This window comes from Natrix helvetica (genome assembly GCF_964273705.1).
Source record: "Natrix helvetica genome assembly, chromosome: 15".
Lineage (NCBI taxonomy): Eukaryota > Metazoa > Chordata > Lepidosauria > Squamata > Natricidae > Natrix > Natrix helvetica.
In genome coordinates this window covers 4,817,794-4,841,360 of record NC_138565.1, presented here as the reverse complement: position 1 = coordinate 4,841,360, position 23,567 = coordinate 4,817,794, and the positions used below count along the sequence as shown (strand labels likewise).

The 23,567-nt window shown below is 45.8% G+C and overlaps 1 protein-coding gene across 3 annotated transcripts in view; it reads left to right on the top strand.

Annotated features, from left to right (window-relative positions):
* The window catches only part of ASTN2 (astrotactin 2), a 279,753-nt gene that overhangs the window by 87,015 nt on the left and 169,171 nt on the right, over positions 1-23,567 (top strand). For all 3 annotated transcript variants that reach the window (XM_081967205.1, XM_081967204.1, XM_081967206.1), the window contains exons 4-5: positions 12,204-12,353; positions 18,222-18,329. In XM_081967205.1, the coding sequence (XP_081823331.1) occupies positions 12,204-12,353; positions 18,222-18,329 (258 nt within the window). The remainder of the gene's footprint in view (positions 1-12,203; positions 12,354-18,221; positions 18,330-23,567) is intronic.

The window sequence follows — 23,567 nt, the reverse complement described above, 5'->3', positions numbered from 1 at the left end:
GTCTTGGAGAGTCACGAACCAATGAAACGAACTAATGGTCTCCTGCAAACTCCACTCCCCTTTCGCTCCTCTTTTATTCCCTCTGGGAGGGGCCATTCATCGTCCACCTGTGGCCTTACTCCCAAGTTGACCCCTGTTCTTCAGCTGTTCCCTTCATCTGGCAACTCACACTGGGAACAGGCTCCAGCTGTTCTTCTGCCTCACTGATGTCTGACTCTGAAGGCAGCTGATAACTGTCAGACGGCCTTGGCCCCCTCTCTGCCTCCGACACAGATCCCTCATCCGAGCCTTCCCCAGACTCCAGGACTGGCCCATCTTCCTCCTCAACCTCCTCACTGTCCGAATCTGCTGCCAGCTCCACTGGCTGCTGGCAAGCCACAACATGTTTACTTGAGCAAGGTTGCCTTTTGCCACGAGTCTGCTCCCCTCCCTGAGCTTATCTATGTTTTCTGCCTGCCTCGATGTTTTGCATTGCCTGCATCCAGGAACATCGCTCGGAATTTGGTCCATAACTATGAATGTTTGATGAGGCTTTCTAAATTATTTATGGGAGGCTGCAGGCTAGTGTGGAACAGGAATAGCCTGGAGGTGTTCTTCGCTTGCCGAAACAATAAGTATTGTTGGAGGATTCGGAGGAATTCCTCTCCCCCCTTCCTCCACCTTTCAAGGTTCTGTCACTTCTCCTTGTTTATCACAAGTTTTTTTTTGTCTCTATATAGATCTCTTCAAGCGGATCCCTTGCAGAGTATTTGAGAAAACATGTTCTTTAACTGACAGGTTATCTTCTCAAAGCATGGTGAGCCACCCGCATTCACAATCTTACATTTGCAGAACAACAGGATAATAAGGGACCTTGGAGGTCTTCTAGTCCAACCCCCTGCTCAGGCAGGAGACCCTATACTGTTCCAGACAAATGGCTGTCCAATCTCTTCTTAAAAACCTCCAGTGTTGGGGCATTCACAACTTCTGGTGGCAAGCTGTTCCACTGGTTAATTGTTCTAACTGTCAGCAAATTTCTCCTTGGTTCTAGGTTGCTTCTCTCCTTGATTCGTTTCCACCCATTGCTTCTTGACTTGCCTTCTGGTGCTTTGGAGAATAAGTTGGCTCTTTTGTTCTTTGTGGTGGCTCCTTAGATATTGGAAGACAGCTATCATGTCACAATGCAGAATAATAAGGGACCTTGGAGGTCTTCTTCTAGCCCAACGCCCTACTGAAGCAGGAGATCCTATACCATTTCAGACAAGTGACTGTCCAGTCTCTTCTTGAAAGCCTCCAGTTGTGGAGCACCTACATCGTCTGAAGGCAAGTTCTTCCACTGGTTAATTGTCCTCATTGTCAGGAAATTTCTCCTTGGTTCTAGGTTGCTTCTTTCCTTGATTCGTTTCCATCCATTCCTTCTTGTCCTGCCTTCTGGTGCTTTGGAGAATACATTGACCCCCCTCTTCTTCATGACAAACAATGTTCAAAACTTGATTCGTGTTAACTGCGGTCTCTTTCTTTGTGAAAGGGTTGGCTCAGGGGCTAAGGCGCTGAGCTTGCCGATCAGAAAGGTCAGCAGCTCGACGGTTCGAATCCCTAGCACCGCATAACGGAGAGAGTTCCTGTGACTTGTCCCAGAGCTTCTGCCAACCTAGCAGTTTGAAAGCAGGTAAATAAATGCAAGTAGAAAAATCGGAACCACCTTTGGCGGGAAGGCAACAGCGTTCCATGCGCCTGACGTTGAGTCATGCCGGCCACATGACCACGGAGACGTCTTTGGAGAGCGCTGGCTCTTCGGCTTTGAAACGGAGAGGAGCACCGCCCCCTAGAGTCGGGAACGTCTAGCACGTATGTGCAAGGGGAACCTTTAGCTTTCTTTGTGATGTATGTAACACCCTGCCCATTTGATAAATTTACAGTTGTGGGTATTGCGGAAATCCATGAAAAATGGGTTTGTTCACCGGCCCATGATAAAGAGGTTGTGTGAACAGAGAAAATGAATGAAGGTTAGGGTGAATTTATAGTGCCCGGTTGTTGCTTTAAGGTAGATCGGAGAATATTTGTGATGCCAGCCTGCAGCTTGATAGTTTCCATATTCTAGAAAGCTATTGCATCTTGCGATGGGCAAGACGTGACATTGGCCAGATACTCTAGAAGCTGCGGCTTAAAACTCCGCAGCTGAGACCAGAGTAAAGCTATAGCAACACCTAATCTCACCCAAGGTAGCTCATTGTCATTCTTACTGCCTCGGCTTCTGTACTTGGGTCTGAGTTGTGACTGGCCTTCTAACAACCTCACAACTAAGCTTTTTGGGGAAAACAACCTGTGTTTTTTTGTTTCTTCTTCTTCTTCTTTCACTTCGTTTCTGTTCTTTCCATTTTCTGAACCGTGTAGTGTTGATCTCTCTTCTTGGACTGCAGAAAATGCTCTAGTCAGAGTTGATGAGAAAAATCAAGCTACGAGCCCTTTTATGCGTATTTAGTGGTTGTTATTTATTGAAACTCTAATAGGAATAACCAGGCGTTCGGAAACAAGAATAATAATAAATAAATAAAACCTATTAAGGCACGAGATTGAAGCCATTACAATGCAAGCACAAAATCAGAAAAGGAAATGGAAAGGACCAATTGATTAACTGGGATAAAGGTAAAGGTCTAAGGTTTCCCACGCACAGATTTGCTAGTCGTTCCCGACTCTAGGGGGCGCTGCTCCTCTCCCTTTCAAAGCTGAAGAGCCAGCGCTGTCCGAAGACGTCTCCGTGGTCATGTGGCCGACATGACTCAACGGCGAAGGCACACGGAACGCTGTTCCCTTCCCACCAAAGGTGGTTCCTATTTTCCTACTTGCATTTTTAGGTGCTTTCGAACTGCTAGGTTGGCAGAAGCTGGGACAAGTCACGGGAGCTCACTCCATTATGCAGTGCTAGGGGTTCGAACCGCCAAACTGCCGACCTTTCTGATCGACAAGCTCAGCGTTCTTAGGCACTGAGCCACCCTTTAACTGGGATATAATTTAATAAATTGAGGAAGGGAGGGAGGGAAAGAGAAAGGGAAGGGAGGGAAGGGAAGGGAAAGCTCTTCAAGATGGGCTGTGCTAGCTGATAGGTCTGGAAATAAGAGTTCAGCAAAATCCAGAATTCCATAGTTCCCTCAGCCCTATTATGACATTGATTAATATTGGTCAACAGTAATTAATATCCAGGCTGGTAAAACTGCGTACAGCTTCAATTCCCTTCACTCCTTTTCGTGGTGCAATATTCCACAGAGTTAACCCTTATACCATCTTGATAGCTCTTGATAGTTTGTGAGAATTAAATGAGTGAAACTCAGGGAGTTTGCCCTTCCTTCCTTCCTTCCTCCCCCTCTCCCTCCCTCCCTCTCTCTCTTCCCCCCCTCTCCTTCCTTCCTTCTCTCTCTCTCTCTTTGCCTCCCTCCCTCCTTCCTTCTCTCTCTTTGCCTCCCTCCCTCCTTCCTTCCTTCTCTCTCTCTTTGCCTTCCTTCCTCCCTTCCTTACTCCCTCCCTTTCCTTTCTCCCTCCCTTCTTCTCCTTCCTTCTTTCCTTCTGTTCTTTCCTCCCTCCCACCCTTCTCTCTCTTTGCTTTCCTCCTTCTCTCCCTCTATCCTCCCTCCCTCTCCTTCCTTCCTTCTTTCCTTCCTTCTCTCTCTTTGCCTCCCTCCCCCTTCTCTCCTTCTTTCCTTTCTCCCTCCCTCTCTTTCCTTCTTTCTCTTCTTTCCTCCCTCCCTTTTTCCTTCCTTCCTTCCCTTCCTTTCTCCATCCCTCCCTTCTTCCTTCCTTCTCTCTTTTTGCCTCCCTCCCTCCCTCTCACTCCTTCCTTATCTTCTTTCCATTCCTCCCACCCTCCCATGTAATTCCACGTTATTAAATCACAACCCAATTAACCAACCGGTCCCTTCCATTCTCTTTTCAGTTCTCTGTCTCTTGTTTGAACGGGAATGGCGTTATGATCCCTTTTATATCTTGATCCTCTAGGATTTCTGGAATTTAATTTCCACATCCCCCCAGCCAGCAGGAGGGCTAGGGAGGATGAGAGGGAGGCCTCAAAAAGATCCAGAGGCAACCAAACTCTTTGCTTCCAGCATAAAAGCCGGAGGTTTTTGGAAGGAAGCAAGATAATAGTCTCAGCATCTTTTTTTTTTTTTAGCTGAAAAGCATCTGGAAAAAAAATCCTTCCCTCCTTTGGGGATTTATCCTGCTCCTGGCTGAAATTGTCCTGTATTACCTTGATGGAAGGGAAGAGGAAAGGAAAAAAAAGGTGGCAGAAGAGAATTAATAGACAGAAGAACAGAGTGGGAAGGGGCCTTGGAGGCCTTCTAGTCCAACCCTCCGCTCAAGCAGGAGTCCCTCAACCATTTCAGACCAGTGGCTCTCCTATGTCCAGCCTGATGGAGGGAGCATTGTAAGGTGAAGGAGAGGACAGTCACCTCCAAATCTTCACACTTTCCTTGTGTGTCCAATCACACTTGGCCAATAACCTTCTTCTCTTCTCTTCTGTTCCCTTCCCTCCTTCTTTTCTCTATTCTCTTTTCTCTTCTCTTTTCCTCTCTTCTGTTCCCTTCCCTTCCCATCTATATTCCATTCCATATTCTCTTCTTTTCTCTTTCCCTTCCCTTCTTCTCTTATTTTCTCTTCTTTCTCTTCTCTTCCCTTCCTTTCTCTTCCCTTCTATATTCCATTCCATTCCATATTCTCGTCTCTTCTTTTCTCTTCTCTCCTCTTTCCCTTCCCTTCTTCTCTTCTCTATTCTAGTTTCTCCTCTTCTCTATCCCTATTCTATCCCATCCCTATCCCATCATTCTATTCTATTCCTGTTCTGTTCTATTCTATTCTATTCTATTCTATTCTATTCTATTCTATTCTGTTCTATTCTATTCTATTCCATTCCTACCATTTCACAACCAGTGGATCTACGCAAGAAGCTCAGCCCATAAGCTCTTCCCTTCTCCTAGGATTTCTTCCCTAAAAAGGCAATTTATTTTCTATCGGAAATGTGCTTAAATGGAAAGGTCTGTGTACGTTTACAGGTGAGGTTGGGGCTTGCGGTCCTCATGACAAGCCCTGCAATTAATACAGATCTGATTTCCTTCACTGTCCCTCCCCCCCCCCAAAAAAGGAAAGGCGGCGATTTTGCCGTCCCCCTCAGTTGCAAATAGAAATTAACATTCTGCGGCTTCTGCCAGCAAACGGCAAGTTTGCACACATGAGTGGAGACAATTAGCTTAGAAGTGATTGAGCACCGTGACTGGGAAAAAGGATGAGTGTGGATAGAAAGAAAGGAAAAAGAGAGAGGGGTTGTTGATGGCAGACCCTCCCTCTTGGTACCATGTTTCCCTGAAAATAAGACAGGGTCTTGTTTTCTTTTGACACACGCACCCCGAAATAAGCGCTTGGCCTTATTTTTGGGGAGGTCTTATTCTTTTTGAGGTGCAGGAGGCGGCGAGCGTGGTGACTTCATGGCTGCTGCTGTGTTGCAATATTTTTGGGGAGGGCTTGTTTTAGTGCATGTGCTCAAAAGCCCCATTGGGCTTATTATCTGGGGAGGTCTTATTTTCGGGAAAGCAGGGTAGAAGTAGCCGGTTTCAGGAGCAGGAGAGGAGGGAGACTTGGAGCCTCTCGAGGTGGTACAGCAGAGTCGCAAAATGCGCTTTTTTCCAAGAGGCAACCGGGCTGTCTCTGTTTTTCCCTGAAGGCATTTCGCTTCTCATCCAAGAAGCTTCTTCAGTTCAGTCCAGTTGCCTCTTGAAAAAGCACCTTTGGGACAACCGTGGCCTGGATGACTGAGAATCTCCATAGACATTTAGCTGGGCCAGAGCTGAAGAAGCTTCTTGGGTGAGAAGCGAAAGGTCTTCAAAGACAACACCAGAAATAGAAACATCCTTTATAGTGTCCAGGCAGTTGGTACTAGGGTGTTCTACTACTACTACTACTACTACTACTACTACTACTACTACTATGTCTCCTCCTCCTCCTCTCCTTCTCCTTCTATATGTCCTGTGAATTCTTTTAATATCTTCTGTATGATGAGTGGACGGATGGATGTACGTGTGGGGGGGGGGGTAGATGGATGGATGGATGAGTGGATGGATGGGTGGGTGGGTGGATGGATGGATGGATGTACATGTGGGAGGGGATAGGTGGATGGATGGGGGTGGATGAATGAATGAGTGACTGGATGGGTGGATGGATGGATAGATGGATGGATGGATGAGTGGATGGATGGATGAGTGGATGGATGGATGAGGTGGATGAATGGATGGAGAGTGGATGGATGGATGTGTGGATGTGTGTGGGGTGGATGGATGGATAGATGAGTGGATGGATGGATAGATGTGGATGGATGGATAGATAGATAGATGAGTGGATGGATGAGTGGATGGATGGATGTGAATGGATGAGTGGATGAGTGGATGGATGGATGAGTGGATGGAAGGATGAGGTGGATGAATGGATGAAGAGTGGCTGTATGGATGTATGGATGTGTGTGGATGGGGCGGATGGATGGATGGATAGATAGATGAGTGGATGGATGGATGTGGATGAATGAGTGGATGGATGGATGAGTGGATGGATGGATGGATAGATAGTTAGATAGTTAGACCAAAAGACAGATAGCAGTATATACTTCCTTTAAAAATGTAGGTATTTGGTCTAACAGAATAACAGAGTTGGGAGGGACCTTTGAGGTCTTCTAGATCAACCCCCTGCTGAAGCAGGATACCCTGTTTCAGACAAAGGCATGTCTAGTCTCTAATCTGACCATCTTCTTTATTCATGTCAAAAGCACCTACGAAGTATAGACATAGAACATTCAACACCAAGCAAATAAAATAGGGGGGGGACAGCCATCTATAATCTAAGCATGAGCTTGAAGAAAGAGCTGTGGGTTGTTGTTTTTTTAATGTTGCATCCTATGTGCCTGCTTTTTTTATCTCTCTCCCTCCCCCGTCCTTCTATCTCCCTTCCCCTTGGCCAGGCAGATGAGTGTTTTTGTTTAAATCAGCCTGTTTGGGAAAGGAGAAAAAAGAGAGGATTCCCCCGAGAACACATTATCCTGCCTTGTTTATAATCCAATCCAATTGGTCTATCTAAGAACTGACGGGAGAGCAAAATCACTTCCCCGGAGCTATCACTATCTTGCAGGTTGCTACGATACATAATCAAGTTTGGTTATTTCTGATTATTGCTTTGCTGGCTCCTGTATCTCTAACAACATTACACCAGGCCTTTGGAAGCCTCCCTTGTCTTTCTTTGACAGGGAACAAGGCATAAATATTCTCCGTCTCTTCCCAGGGCCAGAAGGCAGGGCCTTCAACTTCTCCGTTGCCACTTGCCAGGGGTGGTAGGTAGGGAATGGTCAAAAGGGGAGGGGGAGATGGTTGCTTGAGGAGAAGGCAACTTGGGACGAGCCTGGCGATATCTACCTTGTGGTTGAAAGAATAAAAAGGGAAAGGGCTTGCTTGCTTGCTTGGCCTCCCAATTAAGTGGGATGCTGGAGGAAGGAAAGGGAGGGAGAAAAGAAGGGAGGGAGGGAGGAAGGAAGGGGAGAAGGGAAGGGAAGGAAGGGGAGATGGGAGGGAAGGTAGGTAGGAAGGAAAGGGATGGAAGGGAGCGAGAGAGGGTAGGAAGGAAAGGGATGGAAGGAAGGGAGGAAAGAAGGGAAGGAAGGGGAGATTGGAGGGAAGGGAGGGAGGAAAAGGATGGAAGGGAGGAAGGGAAGGGAAGGGAAGGAAGGAAGGAGAGATGGGAGGGAATGGAGGAAAGGGGGGAGGGAAAGAAGAAGATGAGAGGGAAGGGAGGAAAGGGATGGAAGGGAGAAAGGAAGATGAGAGGTTGAGAAGGAAAGGGAGGGGGAGGAGAGGGGGGAAGGCAGGAAGGAAGGAGAGATGGATGGGAGGGAGGGAAAGAAGGAAGGAAGGAGAGGTGGGTGGGAGGGAGGGAAAGAAGGAAGGAAGGAGAGAGGGATGGGAGGGAGGGAAAGAAGGAAGGAAGGAGAGATGGGCGGGAGGGAAGGAAGGAAGGAAGGCAGGAGAGATGGGCGGGAGGGAGGGAAGGAAGGAAGGAGAAATGGATGGGAGGGAGGGAAAGAAGGAAGGAAGAAGAGATGGATGAGAGGGAGGGAGAGAAGGAAGGAAGGTGAGATGGGCGGGAGGGAGGGAGGGAAGGAAGGAAGGAGAAATGGATGGGAGGGAGGGAAGGAAGGAAGGAAGGAGTTGCCCAAACAACCTAGGAAAAATAGTCAAGGGTCTTATAGCATCTCGAAGACGCTGTGATATAAGAGCTTATGGACTAAAACCATCTATGCTATCTAATTACAATTAGGCTCTCACAATCGCCTGGAAAGATGCTGATTTTTGATCCAATTCAGGGGAAATTCCTGCCCCCCTGAGGAACTCCTTTGGCCTCCCCCCCTCCCTCCCTCCCCCCCCCCCTCTCTCTCTCTCTCTCTCTCTCTGGCTAAACTACTTTGCGAAGGGGCTGTAAGGAAGCTAGGAGCTTGCAAATCAAATGGACAAGGAAGAGGGAGAGAGAGAGAAAAAACCCCACAGTCAAAATGAAGGGAACCTTTGCCTGTCAATAAACTGAGGAAGGGGAGGTTATTGTGGCTGATAATTTATCTCCCTTCTCCGACCCCTGGATTCTTATTAGCTGCGCGACTTTCTTTTTCCAAGAATCAGGTTTGCCATTCTGATAAACTCTGGACAAATCATGGATTCTTTTTAAAAAGAAACTCCTTTGGAGGGAAATTTTACTGGCATTATCTTGGCCACCAGCAGAAGCCTTCAAAGGCCTGGCAAATTGCTACCATATCTAGTAAACCGATGCTATCAGAGAAACTTTATAGCTGCAAGAGCCTGTGAAATTACATGCCCAGATTGTGGCATCAAAGGCCTGGCAGTTCAAAAATTTCTCTCTCTCTCTCTCTCTCTCTCTCTCTCTCTCTCTCTCTCTCTCTCTCTCTCTCTCTCTCTCTCTCTCTCTCTCCTCCCTCCCTCCCTCCCATCCCTCCCTCCCTCCCTCTCTCTCTCTCTCACACACACACACACACACACACACACTGTCTCTCTTTCTCTCTGTCTCACACTCTCTTTATCTTTCTCTCTCTGTCTCTCACACACACACACTCTTTTCTGTCTCTCACATTCTCACTCTGTCTCTCTCTTTCTCTGTCTCTCTCTTTCTCTCTCACACTCTCACTCTGTCTCTCTCTTTCTCTTTCTCTCTCTCTCACACACACACTCACTCTGTCTCTCTCTTTCTCTCTGTCTCTCACACTCTCTTTCTCTTTCTCTCTCTGCCTCTCACACACACACTCTCTCTTTTTCTGTCTCTCACATTCTCACTCTGTCTCTCTCTTTCTCTGTCTCTCTCTTTCTCTCTCACACACTCTGTCTCTCTCTTTCTCTTTCTCTCTCTCACACACTCACTCACTCTCTCTCTCTCTTTCTCTCTGTCTCTCACACTCTTTCTCTTTCTCTCTCTGTCTCTCACACACACACTCTCTTTTTTTCTGTCTCTCACATTCTCACTCTGTCTCTCTCTTTCTCTGTCTCTCTCTTTCTCTCACACACACTCTCACTCTGTCTCTCTCTCTGTCTCTCTGTCTCTCACTCACTCACTCACTCACTCACTCACTCACTCACTCACTCACTCACTTCCCCCTCCCAGTTTTCTCCATCCCTCCAGTTTAAGTTAAGTTTCCTGTATTGTCACTGCCCCTCGTACAAAGAAATTAAATGCCACCTTCAGTGTACATCACACATAAGAAAACGATAAAAAAATGAAAACACAAACACAACTCCTTCGCATTCTATACAATTGAATTGAAAAGCCCTGATACGGCATTCATATGACACCATACCAGGGAGGGCTAAGCTTTTTGTTATAATAGGTTATAACATATAGTTTGGGTTGCTTTATTTACCATTCCTTCCTCCTGTTGTAACAGCACCTTATTTTCCCTTTCTTTTCTCCCTCCCTCCCTTCTCTACTTCCTTCCTTCCTCCTCTCCTCTCCTTCCCTTTCCTTCTTCCCTTCCCTTTCTCCTTCTCCTTCTCCTACTCTTCCTCTTCCTACCCTCTCTCCTTCTCAACTCTCCTCTGAAGGGGGAATTCCCAGGGAGTCTTTTACAATGAGGTCCTTTCTGGCTGTAGAATTGTTGGCTTCAGGAAGCCTAATTGCTTCCTAGTGTTGCCTTGGGAGGAAAAAAACCAACCATGTCTAATGCACATTTGCTTCAAGGCTACAACAACTCAACCATGTGCCCATGCAACCTTAGGTTAAATTCAGCATCGGTTCCACATGTCACAATGGATACTTCAAACCAAGCACTTGACAGTTCTTGTTGCAAATGTGAAGTTGACAGTGGTATGTTTGGAGGGCAAGATTGATATGAATTCACTCCATGATGAACAGCTTGTTCTGACTGAGGCTTCCCAAGAGCATGAAGCAAACTCTTTGTCCCGACAAAAAACCCTTTTATTAATTGACTGTGAATTCTGCTCATTCACCTCCAGCAAAGTCTTTCAAGGGAGGATTTACAGTCACCAACCTTATCTGGCTTGGAGAGCTGCCAGGCTGATATCTGCAGAACTTGGCATGGAGTCTCAGAGAGTCACGAACCAATGAAGCAAACTAATGGTCTCCTGCAAACTCCACTCCCCTTTCGCTCCTCTTTTATTCCCTCTGGGAGGGGCCATTCATCGTCCACCTGTGGCCTTACTCCCAAGTCAATCCCTGTTCTTTAGCTGTTCCCTTCCTCTGGCAACTCTGCGCATGCGCACACTGGGAACAGGCTCCAGCTGTTCTTCTGCCTCACTGATCTCTAACTCCGAAGGCAGCTGATAACTGTCAGACGGTCCTGGCCCCCTCTCTGACTCCGACACAGAGCCCTCATCAGAGCCTTCCCCAGGCTCCAGGACTGGCCCATCTTCCTCCCCAACCCTCCTCACTGTCTGACTCTGCTGCCACCTCTGCTGGCTGCTGGTGGGCCACAACACTACTGAGGATAACTTGAGAGGCAGAAGTAGGGATGAATGTGGCCAGGTTATGGCACATAAAAAGTTAGAAAAGGTAATATTTGAATTGATTAGTAGTCTTGGAGATAGAATAGAATAGAATAGATTAACGGAGTTGGAAGGGACCTTGGAGGTCTTCTAGTCCAACCCCCTACTTAGGCAGGAAACCCTACACCACTTCAGACAAATGGTTATCCAACATCTTCTTAAAAACTTCCAGTGTTGGAGCATTCACAGTTTCTGGAGGCAAGTTGTTCCACCGATTAATTGTTCTCAGTATTAGGAAATTTCTCCTTATTTCTAAGTTGCTTTTCTCCTTGTTTAGTTTCCACCCATCACTTCTTGTCCTACCCTCAGGTGCTTTGGAGAATAGTTTGACTCCCCCTTCTTTGTGGCAGCCCCTGGATATTTGGGATATCGAAAGCACGGTGGAAGAATGAGTAATTTTAAAAAAATATTAAATATAAGACAGGGGATAATAAACAATGGTGAAATGAAATGTTATGGGAAAAATAAGAAAGAATAGAAATAGAAATAACAGGGGAACAACAATATTCAAATGTTAATATAACAAGATATATGTAATAATGAGAAGGAGGTTTAGAAATTGAACGGTAGTGGTACTAGATATGTTTAAAGAACATGAAACAATGAAAATTAAATGTAATAACCATGAGTAACAACGTTATGTTTATCTGAGCTAAATGTATGGTACCCAGGTGTCAAAACTGTTCGCTGCATTGATATGTATAAGCGATCTAAAATAAAACAAAAACTTGACATTAAAAAAAAAAGTTAGAAGAGCCATCAAAATACTTCTAGGGGAAGATTGGATTATTAAAATTAAGCAGAAAATGCCAACATTGACCGGTCTGGTCAGAGGGGAAAAAAAATAAAAGAAGAAAGAATCATTTGCAAGACGGGAGGTTTTATGGGGAACTTTAGTGAAAGAAGAAGAAAAAGTTAGATTTGACGTGGAGTGGAATAGAACAGAACAGAACATAGAGTGGAGTGGAGTGGAATAGAACAGAACATAGACTGGAGTGGAGTGAAATAGAGTAGAGTAAAACAGAACAGAACATAGACTGGAGTGGAGTGGAAGGGAAGGGAAGGGAACCAAACAGAACTTTACAGAGGCATCATTTCATGGCCCCTTTAACCTTCCCCTCCCATTGTCTCCCCATCCTGCAGCTGCAGAGGTGTCTCCGGAAACAGTGGAGACCCTGATGCAGAAGTTCAAGGAGAGCTTTCGGACCAACACACCCATCGAGATTGGCCAGTTGCAGCCCGCTGTGCGTAGCGCGTCTGTTGGGAGGCGGAAACGCAGGAGCCGACATCGAGGTGAGTGTACACATTCGAAGCCCCCACCCCTTCCCCCCCCAAAAAACGATTGGAAAATCAATTGCTTTGTCATTCAGTTGAACAGAAATCCTTCACAACAAGGAATTGATGTGGAGACTTTAGAACGAGTGCGGGGAAGAGCATCAAAGATGATTAGGGGACTGGAGGATAAAACATTCGATGAACGGTTGCAGGACTTGGGTATGTCTATGGTGGAAAGAAGGACTAGGGGAGACTTGTTCCAATATCAACCTATTATCCAAAGCTGTTCTGACCCAGGCTTCAAGCAGAGTCTGGGTCTCAACAAAACCTCTTTTATTTACATGACTGTGAATTCCTTTCATTCACAAGTGAACAAGGCTTGACAAACAGACTTTCAGAGGAATATTTATCAACACGAACCTTATCTCGCTTGACGAGCTGCCAGATAACTAGTTTCCAAACTCAGGGCAAGGCAAAACTTGGCACAGAGTCTCTTAGAATCACAAATAAAACTTTCTACTCTTGAAACGACCGAAGGAACGAATTGTTTCCTGCAAAAGCCCCCTCCCCATTCGCTCCTCTTTTGTTTCCTATGGGAGGGGCCAATCACCTTCAAGGTGTGGCTTTACTCCCAAGTCGACCCTGCTTTCTTAGTTGTTCTTGTCTTCTGGCAGCTCTGCGCATGCGCACACTGGAAACAGGCTCCAGCTGTTCTTCTGCCTCACTGATGTCTAACTCCGAAGGCAGCTGATAACTGGCATACGGTTCTGGCCCCTTCTCTGCCTCCGACGCAGAGCCCTCGTCTGAGCTTTCCTCAACTCCCAGGACTGGCCCATGTTCCTCCCCAACCCTCCTCACTCTCCAACACTGCTGCCAGCTCTGCTGGCCGCTGGCGGGCCACAACCAAAACACCTGAGGGCAGGACGAGAAGCAATGGATGGAAACGAATCAAGGAGAGATCGCATTAAGGATAAATTTCCTGACAGCGAGAACAATCAACCAATGGAACAACCTGCCTCCAGAAGTTGTGGGTGCATTTGTCCAACATGGTATAAGGTCTCCTGCTTAAAAGGAGGTTGGACTAGAAGATCTCCAAAGTCCCTTCCAACTCCGTTGTTCTGTTCTTCTCCTGCACATCACTTCTGTTTGAAATTTTCTTCCTTTCGCTGCTCACGGTTAATTGGCCCTCCGGCCTGTGAGTGATTGGAACTCCATGAAAGATTAAGGTTAAGTGATTATTTAGCAACTTACAATGTTTGCAGTTTGCATCCAATTGCAAACCTAAACCCCTTTGCCTCATTAATCCTTCAGAATCCCATTGCCTCTCTCGTTTTCCCCCCACTCCTCCTCCTTGTTTTTTTTAAAACTCTCTAAATGAAATTGTCCATCTGGGATGCATTTATTTTCTCCTAACAGACATGCGACGGTGACATCAGCCGAGTGTGAATTTAGCATTGCTTCAGTGAAAGCGATAGGCAACCTCTGATCCCTGATGGATTTGCGTGTAATTATTTTTGCAGCGAATTTAATTAATGCTGAGTTGCCATGAAAGATGGCTCTCCTTAATTAATGTCGAATAATAATAATAATAATTAATATTAATAAATATTATGGAAGATGCAAATGAAGGCCAGCTCCAACTAAAGAATGGGCAGTTTTGGCTTCATGTTGTTGTGCAAATAATAATAATAATAATAATAATAATAATAATAAAAAAAAAATGCCAAATCCAGCGAAGCAACTGGCCGCTGTGATACAATTGTATAATAAAAATAAAAATAAAAATAAGAAAGAAATTATGTGTTGTCCCAATTGTAATTGGAGCCCTTGGAGCAATACCTCAAGAGCTACCTCGCTATTTGAAAATTCTAAATTTAGTTGCTAAATTAATCCACTGGTTATTATGTAAAAAATATGATTTACCTGTATCCAGAAAGTCATGGGAACATAAAGTGGAAAAAGTGATCGAAAATGAGAAGGTGAAGATCTCGTGGGACTTTCGAATACAAACAGATCGTCAAAATACGCCAGATATCACAGTTGTGGAGGGCCGAAGTGTACAGCTTATTGATATCGCTGTTCCTGGAGATGCCAGAGTCGAAGAAAAAGAACTGGAAAAATTCACAAAATATTGCGACCTGGCCATCGAAACTACACGGCTATGGATGAAGCATGTAACAGTGGTACCCATTGTCATCGGGGCACTTGGCACCATGTCCAAGAATTTTACAAGATACATCCACAAATTGCAGCTTCCTGCAATAACACCAGCGGAACTGCAAAAAACTGCGCTACTCGGAACATCTTATATTTTAAGAAGGTCCTTGGTTGATCCCTAGGACCTTGGGAGCAACCTGTATCAACCATTAGCACCAGTCAATGATATTTGTGACACATTTTTAAATGTGCAGTTGACTGAGTTTCATGTTTAATGAATAAAGTATAATAATAATAATAATAATAATAATAATAATAATAATAATAATAATAATAATAATAATAATAATAATGAGGAGGAGGAGAAGAAGAAGATACATCTTAAGAAGGTCCTTGGTTGATACTTAGGACCCTGGCAGCAACCCATATCAACCATTAGCACCAGTCAATGGTATTTGTGACGTGTTTTTGAATGTGCAGTTGACTGAGTTTCATGTTTAATGAATAAAGTATAATAATAATAATAATATGGAGGAGGAGGAGGAGGAGAAGAAGAAGAAGATACATCTTAAGAAGGTCCTTGGTTGATACTTAGGACACTGGCAGCAACCCATATCAACCATTAGCACCAGTCATTGGTATTTGTGACGCATTTTTGAATGTGCAGTTGACTGAGTTTCATGTTTAATGAAAAAAGTATATAATAATAATAATAATAATATGATGGAGGAGGAGGAGGAGGAGGAGGAGGAGGAGGAGGAGGAGGAGGAGGAGAAGAAGAAGAAGAAGAAGAAGAAGAAGAAGAAGAAGAAGAAGAAGAAGAAGAAGAAGAAGAAGAGCAGCAGCAACAACAACAACAACAACAACAACAACTAACTGGTTTATTGTAGCAGCTGCTCTCCGATGTGGTGATGTTTGGGGGCCTGTCGTCGGATGTAGCCACAGAGATCCAGGGGAAATAAATGGAACTGTGGGGCTGCCTTCATGGCAGAGGCCTCAAAAACAGCAGCAGATTCATTTCTTCAAAGGAAGCTGGCGCCGTTCGACACAATCCCCCCACCCACAAATTGTGTAGGCTGCGGTTAGTGCATGGAACGCTGCTTTCTCTGTATTTTTAGCCTTCGAGGTGGAACAGAAGGGAAGCTGCGCTAATCTCAGCCCGAGAGACAAAGCGGGGTTGGGTGGGTGGTTTTCCCCCCCTCTCTCAAACAGAGAAAGCTGTCTCCCTTGTTGTCTGAAGAGAAACACGGATCATATTGCTTAGGTTGGACCATAAAACATATGCAACGAAAAAACAACAACCAACCCTAGAAAGCATCAAGTACTCTAGAGTTCTCTTCTCCTCCTCTTCCTCCTCCTCTTCCTCCTCCTCTTCTTCCTCCTCTTCCTCCTCCTCTCTTTCTTCATTTTCCTCCTCCTCCTCCTTTCTGCAAACCGACTCCTTACTAGCACTGATGATATTACCTAGTTGGGTCATGAAATGTCTGCAAGAAAACAAACAACCCCAGAGAGCACTGAATGTTCCACAGTTTTCTTCTTCTTCCCCCTCCCCCCTCCGCCTCCTCTTCCTCCTCCTTCTTCCGCATACCCCATTCCCTTATACTGTTGTTGATGTTACCTAGTTGGGTCTTCAGACATCTGTAAGAAAACCACCAAGCTCAGAAAGCACTGGAGACGCCACAGTTCTCTTCCTCCGCTCCCCAAATCCCACTCCCTTTTAGCACTGATGATATTACCTAGTTGGGTAATGAAATGTCTGCAAGAGAGCACTAAGGAGCCAACAATTCTCCTCCTCCTCCTCCTCCTCCTCCTCCTCCTCCTCCTCCTCCTCCTCCTCCTCCTCCTCCTCCTCCTCCTCCTCCTCCTCTTCCTCCTCCTCCTGTTCCACTCCACACAACCCATTCCCTTCTAGCACTGATGATGTTACCTAGTTGGGTAATGAAATGCCTGCAAGAAAACAACTGAGCTTAGAGAGCACTAAGGAGCCCACAATTCTCCTTCCCCTGTTCCACTCCACACAAGCCATTCCCCTCTATCACTGATTATGTTACCTAGTTGGGTAATGAAACAACTTACAAAAAATACCAAGCTCAGACAGCACCAAGGACCCCACAATCCTCCTCCTCCTCCTCCTCCTCCTCCTCCTCCTCCTCCTCCTCCTCCTCCTCCTCCTCCTCCTCCTCCTCCTCCACAAAGCCCGCTCCCTTCTAGCACTGATGATAGGGCAAGAGAGTGACTGACCCAAAGATCTGTGTGTTGCTTCTCTAGCACCCCAGATTAATATTTCCTTCTCAGCCACGGCAGCTTTAAGATGGGTGGACTTCAGTTCTCAGAAACCCATGGCCAGCTTGCTTTAAAATTTCCTCCTACCTGTGTGGAATCCAGGAGTTTAAAGTGCAAGTCTTCAAGTTGCTACGATTGAGAGACACTGCTCCAGAGTACAAAAGGCACCTAGCCACTGTTTTATAGATTTATTAATATCAGTTTTTTATTAGGCTGTACATCTCCATGTGCGTAAACTGAAGCTTCAAATGCCCAGAACAATATAGTTCCTTAGATTGGTGGCTGATTGCAGGAGAAATAGAAATAAACTTTGGCTTAATGCACATTGGCTCTCAGCTGCATGAAGCCTTTGCGTTGAACCAGGTTGACTTTGGAGTCGTAATTCTTCAAAAAAAAAAAAACTTAATTCAATTACTGTCTTGCCATGAACCTGCCGTCCGTGGTCTTGGTGCAAACTTTGCTCTTAATGGCTCCCGAGATTAGGAGTTACCAAGGACTTGAGGGCCTGCCAACTAATCACCAGCAGGAAGGCAGCTGGTTCATGGCCAAGCATAAATGATAGCAGTCAACCTAGCCAATGAGCCGTTTCTCTTTCAATACAATGTTTTTGGAGAGATTTTTTTTTAACCATAAGCAATTTCTCCAACCTCCTTTTTTCTTTGTTTAAAAAAGTAAATGAATAAATAATAACTCTAAAAGTATCAAGATCACCGCAGATGGGAACTGCAGCCAAGAAATCAAAAGACGCTTGCTCCTGGGGAGGAAAGCTATGGCAAATCTAGACAGCAGACTAAAAAGCAGCTGCCAATCGAAAGTGTGTCTAGTCAAGGCTGTGGTTTTCCCAGTTGCAATGAATGGCTGTGAAGGTTGGACCATAAGGAAGGCTGAGCGCCAAAGAATGGAGGCCTTTGAACTCTGGTGCTGGAGAAGACTCCTGCATTGAGTCCCTTGGACTGCAAGGCCATCCAACCGGTCAGCCCCATAGTCCTTTTTTTCATTAAACTAGACATACCCAGTTCCTGCAAACGTTCTTCGTATGTTTTAGCCTCCAGTCCCCTAAATCCTCTTTGTTGCTCTTCTGTGACTCTTTTTAGAGTCTCAACCTCTTTTTTACACTGTGGTGTCCAAAACTGAATGCCGTATTTCCAAGTGTGGCCTTACCAAGGCCTTATAAAGTGGTATAAGAGGCAGCAGGCAAGCATTGGAGGGGAAAATTACATCCCGTAAAGATTGTGTTGTCTTGAGGGTCCCAGAAAACCCTGTCCCTTCTCTAGTGCTGAAAAACCAGCTTGTACCCTCTAATTTTGCGCAGGAGAAAGAAGAGCAGGAGGCTGCTTTGTTTTTACACACCTCTTGTAGCAAAACGGCTGTTGTGTTGGCAAAGACGTCGCCCCGAAAGATTCTCTGGTGGGCATGGAAGAACTGATTCCTTTCCTTTCTCCCAAGGTGGTGTTGGATTCGGTCACACCAAGGGCAACTCCGGTTCAGAAGCAGATGATGAGACCCAGTTGACATGCTACACCGACCAGTATCACAGTCGCCGACGCAGCAAAGGTAAGTTGAAAATAAAAGACCACGTAACCTGGGAACCCGTGGAAGATACCTTCACTTATACCACTAGGAGAATTTCAGCCTGACATGCTTGAAAACCCACCGTATCCATGTTGCTTCTGAAAGTTGGTGCATTTTAGAGAAGGGGGGGACGGGGGACAACTGCAACTTCTCTTCAACTTGGCAGCATTTCTGTTTCTAGTCTCCACAGTTATCCTCATCACAGATTCAGTCAATGCAATTCAGGTTTGTTTACAGTGTTGAATTTATTTTTTAGATGTTGAGAAGGAGGAGGAGGACTTTTGAGTCCTCGGTGCTCTCAGAATCTGGTGGCGGAAGAGAGTGGAGTTCAGGAGGAGGAGGAGGAGGAGGAGGAGGAGGAGGAGGAGGAGGAGGAGGAGGAGGAGGAGGAGGAGGAGGAGGAGGAGGAGGAGGAGGAGGACGACGACTTTTGAGCCTTTGATGCTCTCAGAATTTGGTTGTTTCCTTGATGATGTTTTATTACCAAACTAAGTAACATCACCGGTGGTGGAAGAGAGTGGAGTTCAGCAGCAGCAGGAGGAGGGGGAGGAGGGGGAGGAGGAGGAGGAGGAGGAGGAGGAGGAGGAGGAGGAGGAGGAGGAGGAGGAGGAGGAGGAGGAGGAGAAGACAACTCTAGGGCCACCATAGAAAAGTCAAGGTTCCTACCAGTTAGCAGTTGGAGGTTGGGATGAGGTTCTGATAGGAGAAGGAGAAGAAGGAAAAAGAGGAAGGAGGAGGAGGAAGAGAAGAAAAAAGAAGAAGAAAAATAAAAAGAAGGGAGGAGGAGGAGCAGGAGGAGGAGCAGGAGGAGCAGGAGGAGAAGAAGGAGAAGAAGAAGAAGAAGAAGAAGAAGAAGAAGAAGAAGAAGAAGAAGAAGAAGAAGAAGAAGAAGAAGAAGAAGAAGAAGAAGAAGAAGAAGAAGAAGAAGAAGGAGGAGGAGGATTTGATTATAGCTAACCACCTTAAACAATTCGGTTACTGTTGTTTTGCGAGCCCCCCAGTTTTGCAACAGGTAAGATGACCAGCCATTAAAAAATAATTTTAAATAAAATCTCGTTGGGATATTCCTGAGTGCGTTTGTGGCAGAACGGTGGATTTCTGATGTGATGTGAAGTACCTGCTTAGCCTGCAGGTAAGGAGTCCTTTATTGCTGTTTTCCAATCTAGGCAAATGGTATAACGGCTAATGTAGAATGACAAGCGGTTAACCTTCCTGCAACCTTTTCTCCTCCGATACTCTACCATAGTCAGTTGGAAGGAATTTGTGAGGAGGTTTTACGGATGCTTCAGGAAGTTCAAATATAACAGAATACCAGAGTTGGAAGGGACCTTGGAGGTCTTTTAGTCCAGCCACCTGCTCAAGCAGGAAAACCCTATACCATCTCAGGCAAATGGTTGTTCAATCTCTTCTTAGTATTGGAGCAACCACAACTTCTGGTGGCAAGTTGTTCCACTGTTTAATTGTCCTCACAGTTTGGAAATTTCTCCATAGTTCTAGGTTGCTTCTTTCCTTGGTTAGTTTCCATCCAGTGCTTCTTTCCTGCCTTCTGGTGCTTCAGAGAATAGGTTGACCTCCCTTCTGAGGCAGTGGTAAATTGTTTTACTACCAGTTCTGTGGGCGTGGCTTGGTGGGCGTGGCAGGGGAAGGAGACTGCAAAATCTCCATTCCTTCCCCACTCCTGGGGGAAGGAGACTGCAAAATCTCCATTCCTTCCCCACTCCTGGGGGAAGGATACTGCAAAATCCCCATTCCCTCCCCCCTCCAGGGGAAGGATACTGCAAAATCCCCATTCCCACCCACTCCAGGGGAAAGATATTGCAAAATCCCCATTCCCTCTCCACTCCTGGGGGAAGGAGACTGCAAAATCTCCATTCCCTCTCCACTCCTGGGGGAAGGATACTGCAAAATCCCCATTCCCTCTCCACTCTGGAGCCATCCAGAGGTGGTATTTGCCGGTTCTCCGAACTACTCAAAATTTCAGCTACAGGTTCTCCAGAACCTGCTGAATTTCACTCCTGCTCTGAGGGTAGGACAAGAAGCAATGGATGGAAACTAATCAAGGAGAGAACAAATTAAGGAGAAATTTCCTGACAGTGGGAACAATCAACCAGTGGAACAACCTGCCTCTAGAAGTTGTGGGTACTCCATTGCTGGAGGCTTTCAAGAGGAGATTGGACAGACATTTGTCCAACATGATATAAGGTCTCCTGCTTAAAAGGAGGTTGGACTAGAAGACCTCCAAGGTCCCTTCCAACTCTGTTGTTCTGTTATTCTTTGTGGCAGCCCCTTAGAATAGATCAACCTATTCTCTTACAAAGTAATTTTTAATTACTTTTTTTTAATTAAAAAAAAAGTCTTACCTCCACTTGTTTTGTTTCCGAAGGCTCCGTTTTCCACTTGAAAAGAAACTGGCACTTCATTCTATTTTACGGGAAGGCAGGCATTGATTTTGAAAACCGAAGAAATTAGGCGTGAACAAATAATGACATTTGAGGAACAGTTCAACTGTAACCAAGACTTCCGACGATACCGCCTCCTCCATCTTTGCTGGTTTCCCTTAATTATAGGAAAGGCAGGGAGCAGGGAGGGGCTGAATCCATTCCAGAGAAACCCAGGAAAGTATTATTTTCACGCGTGGAAGGAAGCGGGAGTCGCGCCAACGTCATCGGTTACGGTCGAGAACTGGAACTGTTCCACTTAATGCCCCCCATGCGCTGAGAATACCCAGTGTTTTCCATTGAAAGAGGAGATGAATAATGATAAATAGTAATAAATTGAAAGATCGGCACAGAGAGAGAGGGGGGGAGAGAAAGAGAGAGTGTGTGAGAGAGAGATCTGCCTTGCATAAACATTTAACCAGAGGAGGTTAGGCGTGAGGTTGTCAGGCTTACTGGGAGAAAGTCTGTGAGATAATGTAAAGGTAAAAGTCCCCTTCACGCATATGTGCTAGTCGTTCCCGACTCTAGGGGGCGGTGCTCATCTCTGTTTCAAAGCCGAAGAGCCAGCGCTGTCCGAGGACATCTCTGTGGTCATGTGGCTGGCATGACTCAACGCTGAAGGCGCACGGAACGCTGTTCCCTTCCCACCAAAGGTGGCTCCTATTTTTCTACTTACATTTTACATGGTTTCAAACTGCTAGATTGGCAGAAGCTGGGACAAGTAACAGGAGCTCCCTCCGTTACACACCACTAGGGATTCGAACCGGCGAACTGCCAACCTTACTGATCGACACACTCATGGTCTTAGCCACTGCGTCCGTCCATCCATCCATCCATCCATCCATCCATCCATCCATCCATCTATCTATCTATCTATCTATCTATCTATCTAAAATATATTCCTGCAAATTGGAGAAGTGAACGAACGAAAAGAAGACGAACGGGAACGCTTAAATCTGTCTCCTGTTTTGCTACCCTTGCAAATAAACTAAAATAAAACAGGGAGAAAAGTGCTGGAAGCCTCAAATCAAAGCCAAACCTGCTTATCTCAGCCATACAGCGCAAGGAATGTATCACTGGACAGGAGTGAGCCCAAATCCCCGCGGTATTAATTAGGCTATAATGGGATGGCGATGTTGGTTTATGAGGCAATAATGCCGCTCCCGAGAGGCCCAAGCGAAGCCTCGCTTGAGTCAGTTATCCCAATAAAAAAGCCAGTCTGAATTTTCAGGAAAGGAGAAGCAAAGACCTCCGTGAAAGTTAAGAGGTCTAGTAGCCCAAGGTCAAAATATTTAAGAACAACATCCTGTAAATTCATCTAACTTATGGAATAGTTAGAGGATAACAACGTTGGGAAGGGGCCTTGGAGGTCTTCTAGTCCAGCCCTCTGCTCAAGGAGAAGACCCTATTTTCCATTCTGGACAAATTGCTGTCTAGTCTCTTCTTTAAAAACCTCCAATGCAACTTCTGGAGGGAAGCCATGCCACCAATTAATTGTTCTAACTGTCAGGAAATTTCTCCTCAGTTCTAAGTTGCTTCTCTCCTTGATTAGTTTCCATCCATTGCTTCTTGTCCTACCCTCAGGTGCTTTGGAGAATAGCTTGACTCCCTCTTCTTTGGGGCAACCCCTGAGATATTGGAACACTGCTATCATGTCTCCCCTGGTCCTTCTTTTCATCAGACTAGACATACCCAGTTCCTGCAACCGTTCTTCATAGGTTTTAGCCTCCAGTCCCCTCATCCTCTTTGTTGCTCTTCTCTGCACTCTTTCTAAAGTCTCCACATCTTTTTTACATCGTGGCAACCAAAACTGGCTGCCGTATTCCAAGTGTGGCCTTCCCAAGGCCTTATAAAGTGGTATTAACCCTTCAGGTGATCTTGATTCCATCCTTCTGTTGATGCAACCTAGTGACGCAGTGGCTCAGCAGTGAAGACGCTGAGCTTGTCGATCAGGAAGGATGGCAGTTCGTCAGTTCGAATCCCTAGCGCCGCGTAACAGAGCGAGCTCCTGTGACTTGTCCCAGCTTCTGCCAACCTAGCAGTTCGAAAGCAGGTCAAAAATGCAAGTAGGAAAATAGGGACCACCTTTGGTGGGAAGGGAACAGCGTTCTGTGCGCCTTTAGTGTTTAGTTATGCCGGCCACATGACCACTGAGACGTTTTCGGACAGCGCTGGCTCAGCGGCTTTGAAACGGAGATGTGCACTGCCCCCTAGAGTCAGGAACGACTAGCACATATGTGCAAGGGGAACGTTTACCTTTAAATATATATGACAAATTAGGGGAGCTCAGTTCTTCCATGCTGGTGTAGACCTCACGCTTTCTCTCTGATTGTAAAGCCACCCACCGTTGTTGTGTTTTTTTTAAGAGGTTAGGAAAATTCTGGCTTTGATCTGTGCTTGTATCTGGTCTTTAGAACAAGACCCTTTCAAGGAGAATTAGGTATTCCCGATCTGTTACACCAGCGTAAGTTTTCTTTCTTTCATCCTCTCCTCCCTCTGGAGTTGAGAGGCATTTAATGATATTTCAGTGTTTCAGCAAATGAGATTAAAAATGGGGAGGGGGGAATAGCCAATTCTCATCTCCTTCCTTCCCTCCTACTCTTCCCTCCCTTTTCTCTTTCGTCTTTCTCTTTCCTCCCTCCCTCCCTCCTTTCTCCCTTCTCTTCTTTCCTCCTTTCCTCTCTTCCTCCATTCCTCTGTACCTTCCTCCCTTTCTCCCTCTCTTCCTTTCTTTTCTTTTTCTCTCTTCCTCTATCCCTTCCTCTCTCCCTTCCTCTTCCTT